Raw genomic sequence first — 20,639 nt, forward strand, 5'->3', positions numbered from 1 at the left:
TACCAAGACATTTAGTAGAAAGAGAACACATCTTCCGCTATGAATTGACTCCTAAGATTCAGTGTCTTCAGTGAAACGGAGGAGACTGATTAGTTGCCGGAATTCCGAGAACACAAACACTTGCATCTTTCATAGCGAGCTAGCGAGGGGAGGGGCCCAATATAGGCAGGTCGGCCACCAGGCAGACTGAGTCAGAACCATGCACTAGGCCTATCTATCGGCAATCAAAAGCTGTATCTCGCAATGGAATGCTGTATTTTGCAATTTCTTGGCTTGCAATGTCTCGCAACTTCAGTAAAGCAGGGCCTATCATCAATGAATAGGCTAGGATATTCTACACGCAACAGACCAAAGACTGAACTCATCATTAGCGAGGAGAAAGAGCAGGCGAGCCAGCTGCACAGTGATTTACATTTTGTGGGGGGAAAAAACATTGTTTTCAATTAGGGAATTTTCTTAACGTTAAGGAGTTTGGTTTAACGTTTAAACATTTACACCCCTAATTCATACACCCTCACCCGCATATATTTGTTTTAGCTGAGAATACATTCTAAAACATACTGGAAAACTGTGATAATGATGTCACTGCACTATTAACTATTTATCTCCCTTTACCAGGTGTGGAACTACAAGCTGCGGCGTTGCCTCTTCACTCTTCTTGGACACCTGGACTACATCCGCACCACCTTCTTCCATCATGTGAGTCCTTTCTTATTTTTACACACAAAATGGCTAGCCTACATCCATTTTGTTGTCACTTACATGAAGGCCCAACCTTTGAATGTCATGTTTATCCCTTAGTTTCATGTTCTCAATAGTTCTGGCATAGAATGACATATAGCCCTAATGCGTTCTGAAACCCATTCCTTTCCTTTCTCCAGGAGTATCCCTGGATTCTGAGTGCCTCAGATGACCAGACCATCCGCATCTGGAACTGGCAGTCCAGGACATGCGTCTGGTAAGTCTGTGCCTGAGCCAAGAGTTGGCACCTCACTGAAACCTCATTGAAACATGCGTCTGTTTTTCTAATAGTAAATTATGATATACTTTTTGTGTTTCTCTCCTGCAGTGTCCTGACTGGGCATAATCACTATGTGATGTGTGCTCAGTTCCACCCCTCTGAGGACCTGGTGGTGTCGGCTAGCCTGGACCAGACTGTGCGCGTGTGGGATATCTCTGGTGAGGTCGTGGGGATGGAACTCAGGGTAGTGGGTGGGGGGGGTGAGGTTTGGGGAGGGGGTTGAGTGATATGAAAGGAAGCCAGGGACAGGACATGTCCTGAACCCCTTCTTCCTCTCCTCTTTGTAGAGAATGAATCTCTATGGGCTGTTTGCAGAAACACCTCTCTCCTTAGTTGAGATGGACAGGTGAATAAAAAGAGTGAAAAGGATATTGTTTTAGAATAGAGGAAAAGGATGATGCGAGCATAGCTATGAACAGAACTAAAGAACTTTCAGTGAAGATTTGTAGAGCAAGGTGGTTAAATGAGGTAAGGTAACACTTTGTTAGATGGTGAGATAGAGAGAGAATATGGGAGAGGTGTTTCTGTGCTTCTGCATGTTTTAATATCTACTTGTCGTCTGATGGTGTTTCTTGCCTGTCTCCATCATTCTTTTACTCTTCTCATTCACTAACCCATTTTAGGTATTCAAGTTTCCTACTTCATTCTCAACTCACACACTACACATCATTCTGTTCTTGCCACCTTTGGGAGATCAGTGTTGGCATGCATTGCTTCAGTGACTAATAACCAAATACAATTGTATTTGTCACATGCTTTGTAAACAAAAGGTGTAGACTAGTAGTGAAATGCTTACTTATGGGTGCTTCCCAACAATACAGAGAGAAAAGTATAGAAATAATAATAACACAAGGAATAAATACATAATGTGTAACAATAACTTGGCTATATACACAGGGTACCAGTGCCGAGTCGATGTGTGAGGTTATTGAGGTAGATATGTACTGTAGCTCACTCCTGTGCAGCTGGGAGGTGTGGGAATTCCCTTATTTATTCTCACTATTCTGTGTGCATGAATGTCCCAGATTACATGATAGCCAGCCACTGTCTCCAGGCTCAGTTGGCCATTACAATTTCACCCCTCAAATACCCTAAGGAAACTATATTAGGCATCAGCGCCGTGCTACCACTCACTATTAACTGCTCTCATTGATGATAACACATCCCTCTCAAACGTACCAATTGTTATTACCCTTTACTAATAAGTAATAAATATGCATGATATAATTCTCCACCTGTGCAGTGCGCAATGCCTCCATGGCACAGTCAGTAATACTTTAAGAAGTAGCCATAACATCCCCTTTCAGACTTTATCGATATCTTTGCATTTCCTGATTAATGCTGTAGATTACGTTTAACTGGTCATTGATAAGCTTGTTGGTCAGTAAGCATGAACTCTTAGCATGACTCAAAGCAGCAGAAAGATGTTTCATTTGTAGCAGTATCTAACCCAAGCATGGACTCTCCAAAATACTACTCACCCCTCCTGACATTCAACGCCCAATCAGAGCATCTCTTTACAACCCAATCACCACCTCCACCAACCAAATCCACCCCTTCCCACTTCCACCTGTGTCACCTGTCCCCATGCTCCCCCTGGAAACATCCACACCTGCACATGGGTTCCTAGTGCAGTTCACCTTCATGAATCCTCTTCTTGATCCTGTTGGCTTATTTATTCACCACATGATTTCCCTGGGCTAGCGACACTGAAACAAACTGTGTTCTCTCCATATTAAGCGTGTGTTCTGACTCGACTCTTGGACGTCATCTTTTTGTGATTGATTAACTGTAATCCAATGAGGGGAACTGTGATGCTCTTTGTGTGTTGGTGATTAATTAACCCAATCAACTCAATGGCTGTTTTGATGTGCTGATTATAGAGATGATAGTTCCTGGACTCGAGTTAGGACCACACTGAGAAAACAGGTTGTGTTGTTGCTTTTCAGTGCCAGTGTGTGTGTGAGTGTTCCAACAGCTACGTTTGTGTGTTAGAGCTCTCAAATCATGCACTCCCTTTCCTCTCACTGATGGTATCTCTTTGAGTGTATTAACGTGTGTCGATCCGTCTCTTTCTCCCTCCCTGTATGTGGGTGGCCCTGTGCAACATGTATATGAATTCCCCTTGTGTGCGGTGCTATTCATGTTGGTTACAGGTCTGAGGAAGAAGAACCTCTCTCCCAGTGCCGTGGATACTGAGGTGCGAGGCATCTCTGGCGTCGATTTGTTTGGCGCTTCCGATGCCGTCGTCAAACACGTGCTCGAGGTGAGTCATTAATGACTGTTGGAAGTAGTCAGTGTTTCCCCTAGGGTTGTTTTCAACAGCGGTGTCAAAGTTAGCGTGGGGGGTGTGGTAGTAGTGGGTGTGGTCAATGTTGCTGTTTTAGCACAAATTTCCTGCAATTCTACACATTTTGCCATGGGGCAGAGAGACAAATGCAGTTTTAGCGCAAATTTCCTGAAATTCGACACATTTTGCCATGGGGCAGAGAGACAAATGCAGTTTTAGCGCAAATTTCCTGCAATTCTACACATTTGCCATGTCTTATGCTGTGTTCTTATGCCATCTGAGTGACTCCAACATAATAAAATCAATGGGGGCCCCATGCCATGTCATGTTTTTTAATTTTAGATTATACCTGTGTAGTTTTGATTTTGATTGTTAGTTCTCAAAGATGATCTTTTTAAAAAAATATATAGCTCCATTATCTTTTCTACATACTTTATATCTGGTTTTAGTCATTTAGGTTTACACTGAAAAACTTTTTACCATCCCGGAAATTATTAAAATTAAATAGTATTCACACCCATTGACTTTTTCCACATCTTGTTGTTACAGCCTGAATTTAAAATGGATTAAGTTATTATTTTTTGTCACTGGCCTACAGACAATACCCCATAATGTGAAAGTAGAATTGTTTTTATAAATTTTTACAAATTCATTAAAAATGAAAAGCTGAAATGTCTTGAGTCAATAACATTTCAACCCCTTTTATGTCAAGCCTAGATACGTTCAGGAGTGAAACAAGTCACAAGTTGCATGGACTCACTAGCCCTGTTTCCACTGGCACTTAAAATTAGGGCCAAATTCGAGCTTCTCTAATGTAATTCTCAAATTTGAGCTGGGTCGAGGGAAACCCGGGCCAGCGCAGCCCATTTTCACAATTGGTGCCAGGTCGATTAGAATTCGGGTTGGTGACGCCGTTACTATGCAACAACCAGCTGATCACTGCTGGATGCTGACACCACGTTTAGCTAGCTCGTCTGGGCTTGTTGCTGTTCGCTAGCACATGGACAAGCAGTACTGCAGTAGTCAGACATGACACAAATTACCACCGTAGCTGGATCCTTTATTCATTTTTGCACTACAAACTTTTATGAGAACAGTCAGCCCTCGAATGCTAGCTACCAAACGTTAGCTAGCACATCAGAGTGGAAACAAGCTATCATATCAAACCTGTCATCTGGTTTGCTTGATTAGCTTGCTAGCTAGTAGCCAATGCCATGGCAAGCAAGGTAGGAATTAAACTAGATAGCTAGCTAGCCTGTTATGCTAGTGACGACGCTATCCATTTAGCTAGCTAACAAGCTAAAAATCCTATCTAAATACATGGCTCTGAGTCTGGCTGGCAGTGGCAGGAGTATGGGGTAACCTTAGTTACAGCATGGTGAGGGTGAATACAATTCTTCAACATCTTACTAGCTAGCTAGCACCATTAGCGAAGCCAGCTGCACAGTCACAGCTACCTAGCAACATTACATAATTTCTTAGTTCTGGAGGCAGTGGAAACTCAATTTGAGCTAGCCCACCAAGGCCAGCCCAACCCGGGTTGACTTTACAAGTGCCAATGGAAACGTGGCTTCTGTGTGAAATAAGTGATTTTTGAGTGACTACCTCACCTCTGTACCCCACACATACAATTATACCCAGTCACTACAAATATACAGGTGTCCTTCCTAACTCAGTTGCCGGAGAGGAAGGAAACCATTCAGGGATTTCACCATGAGGCCAATGGTGATTTTAAAACAGAGTTTTATGGCTGTGATTGGAGATAACTAAGGATGGATCAACAACATTGTAGTTACTCCACAATACTAAGCTAATTGACAGAGCAAAAAGGAAGCCTGTACATAACAAAAAAATACTGCAAAGAAAATGTGTGAACTTTGTCCTGAGTTTGGGGCAAATCCAATACATGACTGAGGACCACTCATATTTTCAAGCATAGTCTTGGCTTAATCATTAAATTTTTACATTTACATTTTAGTAATTTAGCAGACGCTCTTATCCAGAGCGACTTACAGTTATTGAGTGCATACATTTTTTCATAATGGTCCCCCGTGGCAATCGAACCCACAACCCCGGCGTTGCAAGCGCCATGCTTTACCAACTGAGCTACACGGGGCTACATGTTATGGGTATGCTTGTAATGGTTAAGGACTGGGGAGTTTTTCAGGATAAAAAAAAGAAACAGAATAGAGCTAAGCACAGGCTAAATCCTAGAGGAAAACCTGGTTGTCTGCTTTCCACCAGACACAGGGATGAATTCCCCTTTCATCAGGCCAATAACCTAAAACACAAGGCCAACAAAAAGAAAATATTAAGATGGGCAGTTTTGAGATATGGCTTTTTCTTTGGAACTCTGCCTAGAAGGTCAGCATCCCGGTGTCGCCTCTTCACTGTTGACATTGAGACTAGTGTTTTGCGGGTATAATTTAATGAAGCTGCCAGTTGAGAACCTGTGAGACGCCTGTTTCTCAAACTAGACACTCTAATGTATTTGTCCTCTTGCTCAGTTCTGCACCGGGGCCTCCCACTCCACTTTCTATTCTGGTTAGAGACAGTTTGTGCTGTTCTTTGAAGGGAGTAGTACACAGCGTTGTACGAGATTTTCAGTTTCTTGGCATTTTCTCGCATGGAATAGCCTTCATTTCTCAGAACAAGAATAGACTGACGAGTTTCAGAAGAAAGTTATTTGTTTCTGGCAATTTGAGCCTGTAATCAAACCCACAATTGCTGATGCTCCAGATACTCAACAAATCTCAAGAAGGCCAGTTTTATTGCTTCTTTAATCAGCACAACAGTTTTCAGCTGTGCTAACATAATTGCAAAAGGGTTTTCTAATGATCAATTAGCCTTTTAAACTGAAACTTGGATTAGCAAACACAACGTGTCATTGGAACACAGGACTGATGGTTGCTGATAATGGGCCTGTGTACGCCTATGTAGATATTCCATATTTACATATTAATTTAGAAAACAATGACATTTCTAAGTGACCCCAAACTTTTGAACGGTAGTATGTGTGTCTGTGTATGTGTATTTTATACACACACAGTTGAAGTTGGAAGTTTACATACACCTTAGCCAAATACATTTAAACTCAGTTTTTCACAATTCCTGACATTTAATCTTAGTAAAAATTCCCTGTCTTAGGTCAGTTAGGATCACCACTTTATTTTAAGAATGTGAAATGTCAGAATAATTGTAGAGATAATTATTTATTTAAGCTTTTATTTATTTCATCACATTCCCAGTGGGTCAGAAGTTTACATACACTCAATTAGTATTTGGTAGCATTGCCTTTAAATTGTTTAACTTGGGTCAAACGTTTCAGGTAGCCTTCCACAATAAGTTGGGTGAATTTTGGCCCATTCCTCCTGACAGAGCTGGTGTAACTGAGTCAGGTTTGTAGGCCTCCATGCTCGCACACGCTTTTTCAGTTCTGCCCACACATTTTCTATAGGATTGAGGTCAGGGCTTTGTGATGGACACTGCAATACCTTGACTTTGTTGTCCTTAAGCCATTTTGCCCTTGGGGTCATTGTCCATTTGGAAGACCCATTTGTGACCAAGCTTTAACTTCTTGACTGATGTCTTGAGATGTTGCTTCAATATATCCACATCATTTTCCTTCCTCATGATGCCAACTATTTTGTGAAGTTCACCAGTCCCTCCTGCAGCAAAGCACCCCCACAGCATGATGCTGCCACCCCCATGCTTCACGGTTGGGATGGTGTTCTTCGGCTTGCAAGTCACCCCCTTTTTCCTCCAAACATAATGATGGTCATTATGACCAAACAGTTCTATTTTTGTTTCATCAGACCAGAGGACATTTCTCCAAAAAGTATGATCTTTATCCCCATGTGCAGTTGCAAACCGTAGTCTGGCTTTTTTTATGGCGGTGTTGGAGCAGTGGCTTCTTCCTTGCTGAGCGGCCTTTCAGGTTATGTCGATATAGGACTCATTTTACTGTGGATATAGATACTTTTGTACCTGTTTCCTCCAGCATCTTCACAAGGTCCTTTGCTGTTGTTCTGGGATTGATTTGCACTTTTCGTACTAAAGTACATTCATCTCTAGGAGACAGCACGCGTCTCCTTCCTGAGCGGTATGACTGCTGCGTGGTCCCATGGTGTTTATACTTGCATACTATTGTTTGTACAGATGAACGTGGTACCTTCAGGCGTTTGGAAATTGCTCCCAAGGATGACCCAGACTTGTGGAGGTCTACAAAAAAAAAATTCTGAGGTCTTGGCTGATTTCTTTAGATTTTCCCATGATGTCAAGCAAAGAGGCACTGAGTTTGAAGGTAGGCCTTGAAATACATCCACAGGTAATGACTCCCGAGTGGCGCAGTAATCTAAGGCACTGCATCGCAGTGCTAGCTGTGCCACTAGAGATCCTGGTTCGAGTCCAGGCTCTGTCGCAGCCGGCCGCAACCGGGAGACCCATGAGCGGTGCACAATTAGTCTAGCGTCGTCCAGGGTAGGGGAGGGTTTGGCCGGCAGGGATGTGGGTTCGTTTCCCACGGGGGGCCAGTATGAAAAAATAAAAATAAAGTATGATAAGAGCGTCTGCTAAATGACTGTAATGTAAATGTAGGTACACCTCCAATTGACTCAAATGATGTCAATTAGCCTATCAGAAGCTTCTAAAGCCATGACGACATTTTCAGGAATTTTCCAAGCTGTTTAAAGGCAGTCAACTTAGTGTATGTAAACTTCTGACCCACTGGAATTGTGATACAGTAAATTATAAGTGAAATAATCTGTCTGTAAACAATTGTTGGAAAAATTACTTTTGTCATGCACAAAGTAGATGTCCTAACCGACTTGCCAAAACTACAGTTTGTTAATAAGACATTTGTGGAGTGGTTGAAAAATGAATTTTAATAACTCCAACCTAAGTGTATGTAAACTTCCGACTTCAACTGTGTGTATGTGTGTGTGTGTATATATATATATATATATATATATATATATATATATGTGTGTGTGTGTGTAAAATATATATCTATATGTGTGTGTATATGTATCATATATTTTTGTAGTGGCGACAACGATGTAGCAAGGGTGGCCCGCTGCTGCTAAATGAATATAGGTGAAACACTGAAAGTAGTTGGTGTGCATCCACATTTTCTATATGCAAATATCCTATATGCCCGTCTTTGGAGAAGCAGAGTGGTGTGAGCACTGAGCAGATCACTGAAATGAATATACATTTTTATTGGTAGGCCCTGGAGTTTGTACTGACCAAGAAAAGCTCTGAGCCATGTGAGTTTTCCTCTCTCCCTGTAGGGTCACGACCGTGGGGTCAACTGGGCCGCCTTCCATCCCAGCATGCCCCTCATCGTCTCAGGGGCCGACGACCGGCAGGTCAAGATCTGGAGGATGAACGGTGAGCGTGTGTAACTGGATGATGTATTGTGTCCTATGTACAGTACCTTCAGAAAGTATTCACACCCCTTGACTTTTTTCACATTTTGTTGTTACAGCCTGAATTTAAAATTCATTGAATTGAGATTTTGTGTCACTGGCCTACACACAATACCCCACTTTGTGTGCGACAATAGTGTTTAACATGATTTTTGAATGACTACCCCATCTCTGTACCCCACACATACAATTATTTGTAAGGTCCTTCAGTCGAGTAGTGAATTTCAAACACAGATTCAACTACAAAAACCAGGGAGGTTTTCCAATGCCTCGCAAAGAAGGGCACCTATTGGTAGATGGGTAAAACAAAATAAAGCAGACATTGAATAACCCTTTGAGCATGGGGGAGTTATTAATTACACTTTGGATGGTGTATTAATACACCACGTCACTACAAAGATAAAGGCGTCCTAACTCAGTTGCCGGAGAGGAAGGACATTTCACCAGGGATTTCACCATGAGGCCAATGGTGACTTTAAAACATCTACAGAGTTTTATGTCTGTGATAGGAGAAAACTCAGGATGGATCAACAACTTTGTAGTTATTCTAATAGGTGGTGGCTGCATCATGTTATGGGTATGGTTGTCATGAGCAAAGACTAGGGAGTTTTTTAGGATAAAAAGAAACGTAATAGAGCGAAGCACAGGCAGAATCCTAGAGGAAAACCTGGTTGTCTGTTTTCCAACAGACACTGAGAGACATTCACCTTTCAGCAGAACAATAACCTAAAAGAGAAGGCCAAATATACACTAGAGTGGCATACCAATGCGACATTGAATGTTCCTGACTGGCCTAGTTACAGTAAACCGGCTTGAACATCTATGGCAAGACTTGAAAATGGCTGTGTAGCAATGATCAACAACCAACTTGACAGAGCTTGAAGAAAGACTCACAGCTGTAATCGCTGCCAAAGGTGATTCTAACGTATTGACTAAGGGGTTGAGTAGTTATCTAATAAAGATATTCATTTTTTTTTTTATATGTTAAGATGTTTCTTCCAGTTCAACAGAATATTTAGAGTAGATCGTTGACAAAAAAATGACAAGTCCATTTTAATCGCACCTTGTAACACAACAATGTGGAAAAAGTGAAGGGGTGTGAATACTTTTTGAAGACACTGTACAGGTCCAATGCAGCCGTTTTTATAGTTCATTCAGAAAGTCTTCCCCTTGACCTTTTCCACATTTTGTTACGTTACAGCCTGAAATGGATACAATTATTTTTTCCCCTCAATCTACACACAATACCCTATAATGACAAAGCGAAAACAGGTTTGTAGACATTTTTGCAATTTTATAAAAAATAAACACTTACCTTATTTACGTAACTATTCAGACCCTTTGCTATGAGACTCGAAATTGAGCTCAAATGCATCCTGTTTCCGTTGCTCATCCTTGATGTTTCAACAACTTAATTGAAGTCCACCTGTGGTAAATTAAATTGATTGGACATGATTTGGATACGCACACACCTATCTATATAAGGTCCCACAGTTGACAGTGCATGTCAGAGCAAAAGAAGAGAAGAGCCTTGGTCAGGGAGGTGACCAAGAACCCAATGGTCACTCTGCCAGAGCTCCAAAGTTCTTCTGTGGAGATGGGTGAAACCTTCCAGAAGGACAACCATCGTTGCAGCACTCAACCATTCAGGCCTTTATGGTAGAGTGGCCAGAGGGAAGTCACTCCTCAGTAAAAGGCACATGACAGCCCGCTTGGAGTTTGCCAAAAGGCACCTGAAGACTCTCAGACCATGAGAAGATTCTCTGGACTGATGAAACCAAGATTGAACTCTTTGGCCTGAATGCCAAGCGTCACGTCTGGAGGAAACCTGGCACCATCCCTAAGGTGAAGCATGGTGGTGGTGGCAGCATCATACTGTGGGGATGTTCTTCAGCGGCATGGACTGGGAGACTAGTCAGGATCGAGGCAAAGATGAACGGAGTAAAGCACAGAGATCATTGATGAAAACCTACTCCAGAGCGCTCATATCCTCAGACTGGGGCAAAGTTTCACCTTTCAACAGGACAACGACCCTAAGCACACAGCCAAGACAACGCAGGAGTGGCTTCGGGACAGGTCTCTGAATGTCCTTGAGTGGCCCAGCCAGAGGCCGGACTTGAACCCGATCGAACATCTCTGGAGAGACCTGAAAATAGCTGTGTAGTAATGCTCCCCATCCAACCTGACAGAGCTTGAGAGGATCTGCAGAGAAGAATGGGAGAAACTCCCCAAATACAGGTGTGCCAAGCTTGTAGCATCATACCCAAGAAGACTCGAGGCTGGAATCGCTGCCAAAGGTGCTTCAACAAAGTACTGAGTAAAAGGGTCTGAATAGTTCGGTAAATGTGGCATTTCCTTTTTTTTAAATTAAATTTAGCAACATTTTCTAAAAAACTGTTTTTGCTTTGTCATTATAGGGTATTGTGTTTAGATTGAGGAAAAAAAACAATTTAATACATTTTAGAATAAGGCTGTAACCTAACAAAATGTGGAAAAGTAAAATGGTCTGAATACTTTCCGAAGGCACTGTATATAAAACACAGGACAATCACTTTTTTGACTGCACTGGGCCTTAAAATCAACTTGCAGTGCTATTTTAAATAACATGCTTGTTTGCTGATAAAATTTTTTCCCTAGATCCTAGCCATGTCTTTTTCAAGGGATTTATAACTTGATTGTCTTACTTAATCCCACCTCTCCAGAGTCCAAGGCGTGGGAGCTGGACACCTGCAGGGGCCACTACAACAACGTGTCCTGTGCTGTCTTCCACCCCCGCCAGGAGCTCATCCTTTCCAACTCTGAGGACAAGAGCATCCGTGTGTGGGACATGTCCAAGAGGACTGGCGTCCAGACCTTCCGCAGGGACCACGACCGCTTCTGGGTGCTGGGGGCTCACCCCAACCTAAACCTATTTGCTGCCGGTAAGTGACTAACGTATAATGATAACAATGAATTGAATTGATATGGAGCTTTTTATTGTGCTCAAAGTAGATTACATTGGAAGGCGGATGGAGGTGGTCGTCTTGACTCTTGACCCACCTCAAATGCAGATGGGCACACATACTGACTATTGCTGCACTTAATTTCACTCTTTCACTGACCGTGTGTTGTTGAAGACGTGTTATTAAGTGGAGTGGGTAACCAGGCTGTTTGTCCTCCCAGGTCATGACAGTGGTATGCTGGTGTTTAAGCTGGAGCGTGAGCGTCCGGCCTATGCCGTGTACGGCAACATGCTCTACTATGTCAAGGATCGCTTCCTGCGACAGCTCGACTTCAACAGCAGCAAGGACACTGCCGTCATGCAGCTGCGCAGGTGTGTGTGTGTATGCATGCTCATATAATACTGCAAAGTCTGTATTGTCCTTTAACTGAATTCTGAAGGATGAGACTGACTGCTTGCGAGTTTCTAAAAGAATGTGAGAGGTCAGCTGGTTTTGTCATTATGTGAATTCTAACCACTGTTCTGTTTTTCTACTAGTGGGTCAAAGTTCCCAGTGTTCAGCATGTCTTACAACCCCGCAGAGAATGCTGTCCTGCTCTGCACTGTGAGTCTCGCTCTTAAAAAAAAGTGCATTCACATAATAGTTTAAGGATTGGCATCCTTGATTAAGATGAGCAAAAAATACTATTAAATAAATAATACATACTGAGCTATATTGTGTACTTAGAAAATTGGGAAATGATATATATTTTATACTAATACAATTGCTCAGAGAGATTTTGTTTAACAAGTCTTTTTTTATTATTTGTATTATTGGTAACTTTGTTTTCATTACCTCACCATTGCGAGGATAACGACACTGAGCCTTTTTCTAAAATGTTTTATGGGATTGGAGAACACATTGGGAGCTGATCTTAGACCATTCCTCCATGCAGAACCTTTCCAGATCCTTGATATCCTTCGTCTGTGCTTAAGGCAGTGTTGTATGTAGTACTCGAGCCCGGTCTCAAGACCACGACTTATCAATTATGTAGTACAATAGAAAAATCATGCACAAAGTAGCCTACACAATCACAAAGCACGTGAAATATACTCACATGCGCGCCGCACACATAGCCTAGTTTCAGGGGAATGTCATCTGCATGCAGCAAGAGTGTGCGGCTCTCAGCTGGTTTTGGCATTGAGCAGCATACAGAAGAATGACATTGGTAGCCGGTAGGGTAGGAAAGACATTTCAACTTTATTCTACCAGTAAATGCTAACTAAGGCAACAATGGGTATGCAAACCAGGTATTGAAAAAGTGTTAGTCCGAAGTGTTGATTTCTGATGCGCAATTGTCATTATGCCTGTTTGCATCAGGGGCGTAGACATGGATAGGCCTGGGTGGACTAAGGCCCACCCACTGGGGAGCCAGGCCCTGGCAGGCCCACCCAATCAGATTGATGTCGTTTAAGCATTGTTGTGGACTTAGACATCACTTATTTTTATTTATTTTTTAAAGTGATTTTTGAGAGTGGAAATCTGAAAAATCTATTGGAAAACTCATTTAAAAAAACATAGGAAAACATATGAGTTTTCACACAGGGTGCCTTTCCTTCGCTGGGCGGGCCGTTTGGGAACTTTTGGGCAAAATTAGAGTATACCCACTTCTCCAGACACCACTGCATAGGACCGATTTTGAAAGACCGCAGTCACACACAGCATGATATTAAAGGATAAGCAGTCCATAAACTTGGACATAATAAGCCTGTAGGTCCCAATCATAAGAATACAAAAACACAATATTAAGCATTTCCCAATAGAAATTACTTCACATTGCAAAAAACATTTCACGTTTAGCACACAAAGTAATCAGTGTTCTAAAGTTTACAGTGGAACTGACAGCATTTTAACTACTTTGCAGATATGAAACAGACAATCATAATATCAGTCAAAAATATCAAATTCCCAGTTTAAGCTACAAAACCAACTTTATAAGAGGTTTTAAAAATAGGTTATATTTGACTCAATGTTCCATGACGTACACTAAGGCATTGTTGGCAGAATAGATGGATGCAGTTCAATGCGTGATTAATATAATTCACCAATACATTTCTTTATTGTCAAAATAATATTGCTATCAGGTTGTAAATCACAGCTGGCCTGGTACATTGTTTGCTGCCTCCATTCGGGATGCACCGTTTCAATTTCAATGACTCAATATTCTGGACAAAGACTGAGAAATGTAAATAAGGCTGGGAATGTCAAGACAATCAAACTAGCAAGAGCAATCATCACAAGTCAGTCATAATGTGGCTAATAGGCTAGTGTATCTATTTATGTAGCAAGCTAAAAACACTGAGTCTAACGTTAGCTAGATAGCTAGCTAGCGGCTAGGAGGATGTCATGCCATGGAGGAGTGGGTGAGTGCCTAACTTTTTCCCCTCATATCGTTTTTTGGTGGCTATTCACAGCTAGAGATGCAGGTGTCATTTGGTTAGTTAGCAAGAACTTGAACGACTGTTATACAGTTAGCATATCTCCTGCGTTCGCAAATTTACTCTGGCTATCCTACTCCGATTTCAGAGCACGCTCGTCTGAGTGTGCTAGAGCGCAGAACAACTGATGAATTTACGAAAGGGCAACACCTGCTGAATATGACCAGTGTCAGTAAACGTAGGCAAAGAAAGTAATAGTTAGATAACATGTAAACAGCCTGACCAGCTCTGCTATGGCAAGTAAAATGGTCAGAGTGAAATATTTTCTCATTTGTGTCTGGAAGTAGCTAGCTAGCAAGCTAGCCAACATTAGCCAGTTAGCTTGGGTGCTTGGTTGGGACAAGTATGCATTGGCAGGCAAGCTGCAGAAGGACGAGGAGGGTACAATTCCCCATAGTTTATCAGTGCAATTTTGACGACCAACTAGCTGAAAAGGTTTGAGAGGGTTTATCTGATGTTCCTTTATTATATTTTATCTCATCTTGCACTGGCTAGCATTAGTTGTTGATCGTGTTGTTGTTGATGTGCGGAACTGAGGGAGAGCGAGCCTACCTTTGCAATAGGACTCTAAAGTTCCCAAATGTAAGAGGACTCTCGTGGTGTTTACGTATTTGCAGAAATCCATTCAGGTGTATTTTGTGGCTTTTGGCGAATGCATTCTAATGATTGCGCTGTTACAACTGCCTGTAAACGCACAGTACAGTTCAAAGTGAATGATTGCAGGCCTGTGTGGCAAATGGTCCTGGACAAGACAGATGTTTTTATGATGTTTTATTTACTGCAGTGTCTATTGTCCGAACGCATGGCCGCTTTCCCACTCTGCCTTTAGTATACGTAAATCCCAAACATTCTTAGAATATATGAAAACTTGAAAATGACCACGTGGTCGCTTGTCAGAAAGTTTAAAAAAAAGTGTAATTCTTCCTGGGTGTGTATATGAACAGATTTTAATAAGATTTCATGTTGCTAAAATGTTGTCTGTTCCACTTTAAATGCAACAATTTTTCACAAGTTATTTTCAAAGAGATGGCTAACAGCAAGCGCGCTGCAATAAACACAGTTGCACTCACCAGATGATGATAATTTGAAACGTAACTTCTTGTTGAAAGTTATTCTTGAAAAGGAGAATGTAACAAATTAGCAACAACATCCTCTTTGATAACACCTGCTGCAGCCGATGCAAACTAGCCGACAAGGGAAAACTACTGCTCGCTATTGCACAGTGACCTGTTGGCCTTCAAGTTTTCATACGTTTTTGTATAAACGGTCCCACTCAGGGCATCCCGAGTGGCGCAGCGGTCTAAGGCACTGCATCGCAGTGCTAAAGGCCTCACTACAGACCCGGGTTCGATCCCGGGCTGTATCACAATCGGCCATGATTGGGAGTCCCATAGGGCGGCGCACAATTGGCCCAGCGTCGTCCGTCTTAGGGGAGGGTTTGGCCGGGGGGGCTTTACTTGGCTCATCATGCTCTAGCGACTCCTTGTGGCGGGCCGGGCACCTGCAGGCTGACCTCGGTCGTCAGTTGAACGGGGTTTCCTCCGACACATTGGTGCGGCTGGCTTCTGTATTAAGTGGCGGGTGTTAAAAAATTGCTGTTTAGCGGGTCATGTTTCGGAGGATGCATGACTCGACCTTCGCCTCCCGAGCCCGTTGGGGAGTTGCAGCGATGAGACAAGATCGAAATTGGGGAGAAAATACAACAACAGCAAAGATTATGGTCCCACTCATTAAGTCAAAATGTGATTGGTTGATTTCACTGTCACTCTAAAATGTTCCACTAATACAGTTGAATGGCAGACGCCTTTATCTAGCTTCTGATGGCCTAGCCAGTGGCTGACTTAGCTAGCTAGATTTATCTCCCCAGAGACAGCAAAGAAAAATCCTGATTGGATCTTTTTTCTCTTCAGTGTTAAACCTTTCCTTTCCAACAAAAACTGAAGAGATTCAATCAGAACGTAATTGAAAATATTATAATATTATCATTATTTTATAAATCCTTAGCCCTTCTCTGAAGGCATATAAGGCCCATTGTTCCCCACTGTTTGGGTTAGTAAATGAGTGGCTCTATTTTCCCTCAGCATGCATTTTTTTCACTATTCTGAATGTCTAAATAATCTATATGTTCTGAAATATGAACACAGAAGTACTGGACATTTTGAACTCCGGTCTTGACTCCGACTCGATTTGCTCCAGTCTTGGTCTTGAATCGAACACAACATTGGCTTATGGACTGCCCTCTTCAATTCAAACCACAGGTTTTCAATGGGGTTAAAGTCTGGAGAGTGAGATGTCTACTACAAAATGTTGATTTTGTGATCAATTAACCATTTCTTTGTGGATTTTGATGTGTGCTTGGGGTTCTAATACTCGTTTCAATGTGTCACTTATGGGATATGCCTTAAGGCAGGTCACAAGCTCAAAGTATCCAATCACACAACGTCTGTTAGAGACAGACAGGTCGAGGAGCGATTCAGGTGAGCCCCTCTCCAAGAGCGCCACTTGCCCGCCAGCTGGTCATTCTCGCCGCTTTTCCTTGCGGAAGTGACTGCATTCACAAGAACCTCTCCTCAGCATGACTAGATTCCTGTCTTCTTACTAAACTGTTTTCATGCGAACCGAGATGTTAATGCTGCCGAACGTAGAACCTCAGCTCCTGATAATAGTGTTGAGTACTGACCGACAGGAAAGTTTTGCTTAGAGTAGAATACATTTTCTCCTTGTCCATCTCCATTGTAGCTAGCATCACACAGCTAGCTATCGAGACTTGGTTAGCCCTCGCCGCAAGGCTTTGGCTAACCTGGCTAGCTAACCACGCTAACAATGGACTAGCTTTCGCCACTAGGCTTAAGCTAACCTGTCTTGCTCGCTGTAAGGCAAGCTAACCATACCAGCATTACTACCTGCAACACCGTAATATATATCCCTTCTATTGTCTAGCTAGCTGGAAAGCTAGCTATCGACACTACAAAGGGCTAGTCTCTTGCCTTAAGTCTTAGCTAACCCAAACTAGCTTTTCCACCGGGAAGGGTAGAATTGCTAGCTCGCCTCTTGCATTTAGCTCAACCCACGTTCACCCGTGCCGTGTTGACCAGACTGACCGCCCTAGCTTCACAGCTTAACGGTCGAGAGACATGGGAAGCACACGCTTTTCTCCAGCTAGCGGTGCTAACTAGCTAGACTATTAGCCGCGAGGCAAACACTAACTAAGCTCACACTTTGCTCAAGGAATACTATTTAAAGGCCCAATGCATCCTTTTTTAAAATATCAAATCATTCCTGGGTAACAATTAGGTACCTTACTGTAATAGACTTGTTAGCTGACAACGTCACAATCGATGTGCGCGCTTCAAAGGGGCAGAAGGCCGTGTGTTATGGTTCTGGATGGCCAGACAGCTAGCAACAATGGAAAATTGCCATGTGGTGAATCGTAAGTGGCTTGCGTCAGCTCGTTTGATCTTGTTCTTGATACCATGTCTTGTTATGAGGTGTTTTGACTGATGTCACGTCTATGCTAATATGGCTAAAATTCGCTAGCTAGCTAACTGTAACGATGTATTTGAGAGAAGTGCTCATTATGCAATTGTATTTGAGAGAAGTGCTCATTATGCAATTTTATTTATGTTTTCAATAAACATTGGAGACGAAATATAGTTGACATGTTATTAACAATATAAGCCAACCCCGTCTGTTTTGCCCTATAGTTGCGCACGAGTCTGTTTTGTTGCTAAACAACCAACCCGTCTATAGATCTCCTAGCTTCCGGGCCAGTAGCTTCAGCCCAACATCACATATACACACATTAGCTAAACAATGTTTTTAGTTCACTTATTATTATTTTTATCCATATTATGTCTACCGTGTCTCCGATAAGCTAAGAATAGCCCATATTAATAAATGTAGCCTTAGAATAAATAATTAATAATAACTTATTAAATGTCTATAGTGCTTTTCATAACTTTCTCAAAGCACTTCAAAAGCAAAAAACAAACAATACATCACCATGAGTAGACTAACTATAGTTAGGTGAACCAATAGAGGCCAAGTCTTTGAGTGTATGCATCCTCCAAAGATGGAGAAGGACAGTTCATGGCTTGATCAGAGGAAGGTGGTCAGGGAGATGGTTGATGAAGAGTTTGGTGATGATTATGTAGAGGGCTACTCTGGGAACCAAACAGTGGCGATTTTAGCATGTAAATCTTGGTGTGGATTTTTTATTTATTTTTATAATCATATGCATGCTAGCAAAGCCACTACACAACACAACGGTAAACAATACATTAATTGCACTATAACGGTGACAAACGCTTCCCACAAACTGTTAGGGCCGACGTAAAGCTGTCCCAACAGCAGAGTCCCAACACCTTACCACTGCTACACCTGGCTATCAGCGGAGCCTTGTCTGGCAGCGAAACAGTTCATTCAGCCTAATTTTACTGACTTAAAAAAAAAACATAGCTGATATGGCTGACTTGCTTAAACAAATGTGGTTTCTACTGACAATTGAAATGTACAAACTATGGCATAAGTGGATAAAAGGCAATCCATAATTTGAGCAAGCTAGGATGGACCTAGTCAATATAACTATTTGTTCAGCACTTTTGAAATGTACAGCGACAGAATTCAGAACATGGGCCGTTCTTACAGTATTCTCGAAGTCGGAACCGTAGGATAAATAAAGGGGGCATATAAGCAGACAATGACCGCTCTTACAATGTTCAATTATGACATTTCTCTATAACAGGCTATAAGGCTACATGTGCACCACCAACAGCTAACAGCGTACTACACAACATACAAGTAATTATATCTCCCTGGCATATTACATAATTTAGCAGCAGCATACAATACATTTTTGGACTCATCTTGTTGTGATGTGCTCACTTGAACAGGAAGGTGGCGCGACGGTCCTTCGTGTCTGCATTCTCTGTATTTATGGTGCTATAAAGACAACTGGGACTCTGAAAAAAAACAAGGTTGAATTATGATGATGTCAGTGATCTTCAGGTCGGAGCTCTAGAAAGAGGCCCGAGTTCCGACTTGCAATTCCGAGTTGGAGGACTGTTCAAAATGTATTTTCCCAGTTGGAGCTCGTTTGTTTCCGAGTTCCAAGTTGTCTTGAACACACTGTAGTCAAATTTAAGAGTTTCCAGTTGTTTTGAGCGCGGCAGAAGTCATGCTTGATTGACAGCATGGCCAATGTTGAATGTTTATCCTTAAGCTTGGAAAAGAGACCCTTAAACCCAGACTTGGGACCACACACCCACTCCACTGAATAGCAGGCTAGTAATTGCTTTACAATGCTTGCAGTTAGCCACTGGTTCCTTCCAAACCACTCATTGTTGAATTTGCGATTTCCATCTTGTTGTGTCCTATGGCCGATGAGCACCAATACGTTTTAACTATAATTTCTCTTCAGTATGACCTTGAGCCTTCTTTGATGGGCACTTCTAATGTAACTATGACCGCACCCAAGGGTCTTGAATTTTCTAGCTCTACCCTTAGATTTTGCGGTGACGTAGTGGCCCTGTGGGTGACAGAACACTGAGCCAATCACGGCGCGACTAGAGAACATTACCAACCCCTACGCTCCGTATTTTTCAGCTGGCTACCCCACCACCACAGAAAGCACCGAGCTAGGCTGAAACACCTGCATTTTGAAGCTGCCTTACTCAAGAAAGCAAAAAAGAGACCAAGTTTGTATGCGGCTTTATTAACTCAGTGATGATTATTTATTTGTGGATTGTTTGCAAACTGTTATGTGACATGTATTTATGCCAAAATAACATGGCAAAACAGGCACACAAAAAAACCCACACCTGCCCTGAATGACGGGTCGCAACTGGAACCAAATAAGGTTAATTAAATCAATAACTTGCTAACATCGGATAACATTCATATATACTGGCCATCTCTGAAATTCACTTAGATAATTCCTTTGATACAGCTGTAGCAATACAAGGATATAACATCTACAGAAAAGCATGCCTATGGGGGAAGTGTTGCCATATTCCTGTAAATCTTAGAGGATCTCATGTCAAATGTTGTTGAAGTGTTGTGGTTACAAGTTCACCTGCCTCATCTAAAGCCTCTTCTTTTGGGGTGCTGCTATAGGCCACCAGGTATTAACAGTCAGTATTTGGATAATGTGTGCAATGCTTGATAGTGTGTGATGATAAGAGGTCTATTTTCTGGGTGACCTAAACATTGACTGGTTAGCAACTAGCTGTCCTCTGAAGAGGAACCGTCTAACGGTAACAACTAGAGTGCATACCAATAGTGTTGGATCCGTGACATCCACTTGTATTGTCATATCTTCACTATTTCTGCAGAGCTTTGCGCCAAAGCAATATCTGTTCCCATTGGCTGTAGTGACCAATACATTGTGGCAATAGCAAGGAAAACCAAAGTGCCAAAGGTTGGGCCTAAAGTAATTTATATGAGATCATACAAAATGTTTTCTCAGGACTCTTTTGTTGA

At 42.1% G+C, this 20,639-nt stretch overlaps 1 protein-coding gene across 1 annotated transcript in view; it reads left to right on the top strand.

The window, feature by feature from the left end:
* The window catches only part of LOC311146664 (coatomer subunit alpha-like), a 47,783-nt gene that overhangs the window by 13,156 nt on the left and 13,988 nt on the right, over positions 1-20,639 (top strand). The window contains exons 4-11 of the mRNA XM_084183195.1: positions 619-699; positions 882-958; positions 1,070-1,179; positions 3,178-3,287; positions 8,603-8,702; positions 11,443-11,661; positions 11,903-12,053; positions 12,219-12,285. Of these exons, the coding sequence (XP_084039321.1) occupies positions 619-699; positions 882-958; positions 1,070-1,179; positions 3,178-3,287; positions 8,603-8,702; positions 11,443-11,661; positions 11,903-12,053; positions 12,219-12,285 (915 nt within the window). The remainder of the gene's footprint in view (positions 1-618; positions 700-881; positions 959-1,069; positions 1,180-3,177; positions 3,288-8,602; positions 8,703-11,442; positions 11,662-11,902; positions 12,054-12,218; positions 12,286-20,639) is intronic.

Source organism: Coregonus lavaretus (assembly GCF_964263955.1).
Source record: "Coregonus lavaretus genome assembly, chromosome: 19".
In the NCBI taxonomy this organism is placed as follows: Eukaryota; Metazoa; Chordata; class Actinopteri; order Salmoniformes; family Salmonidae; genus Coregonus; species Coregonus lavaretus.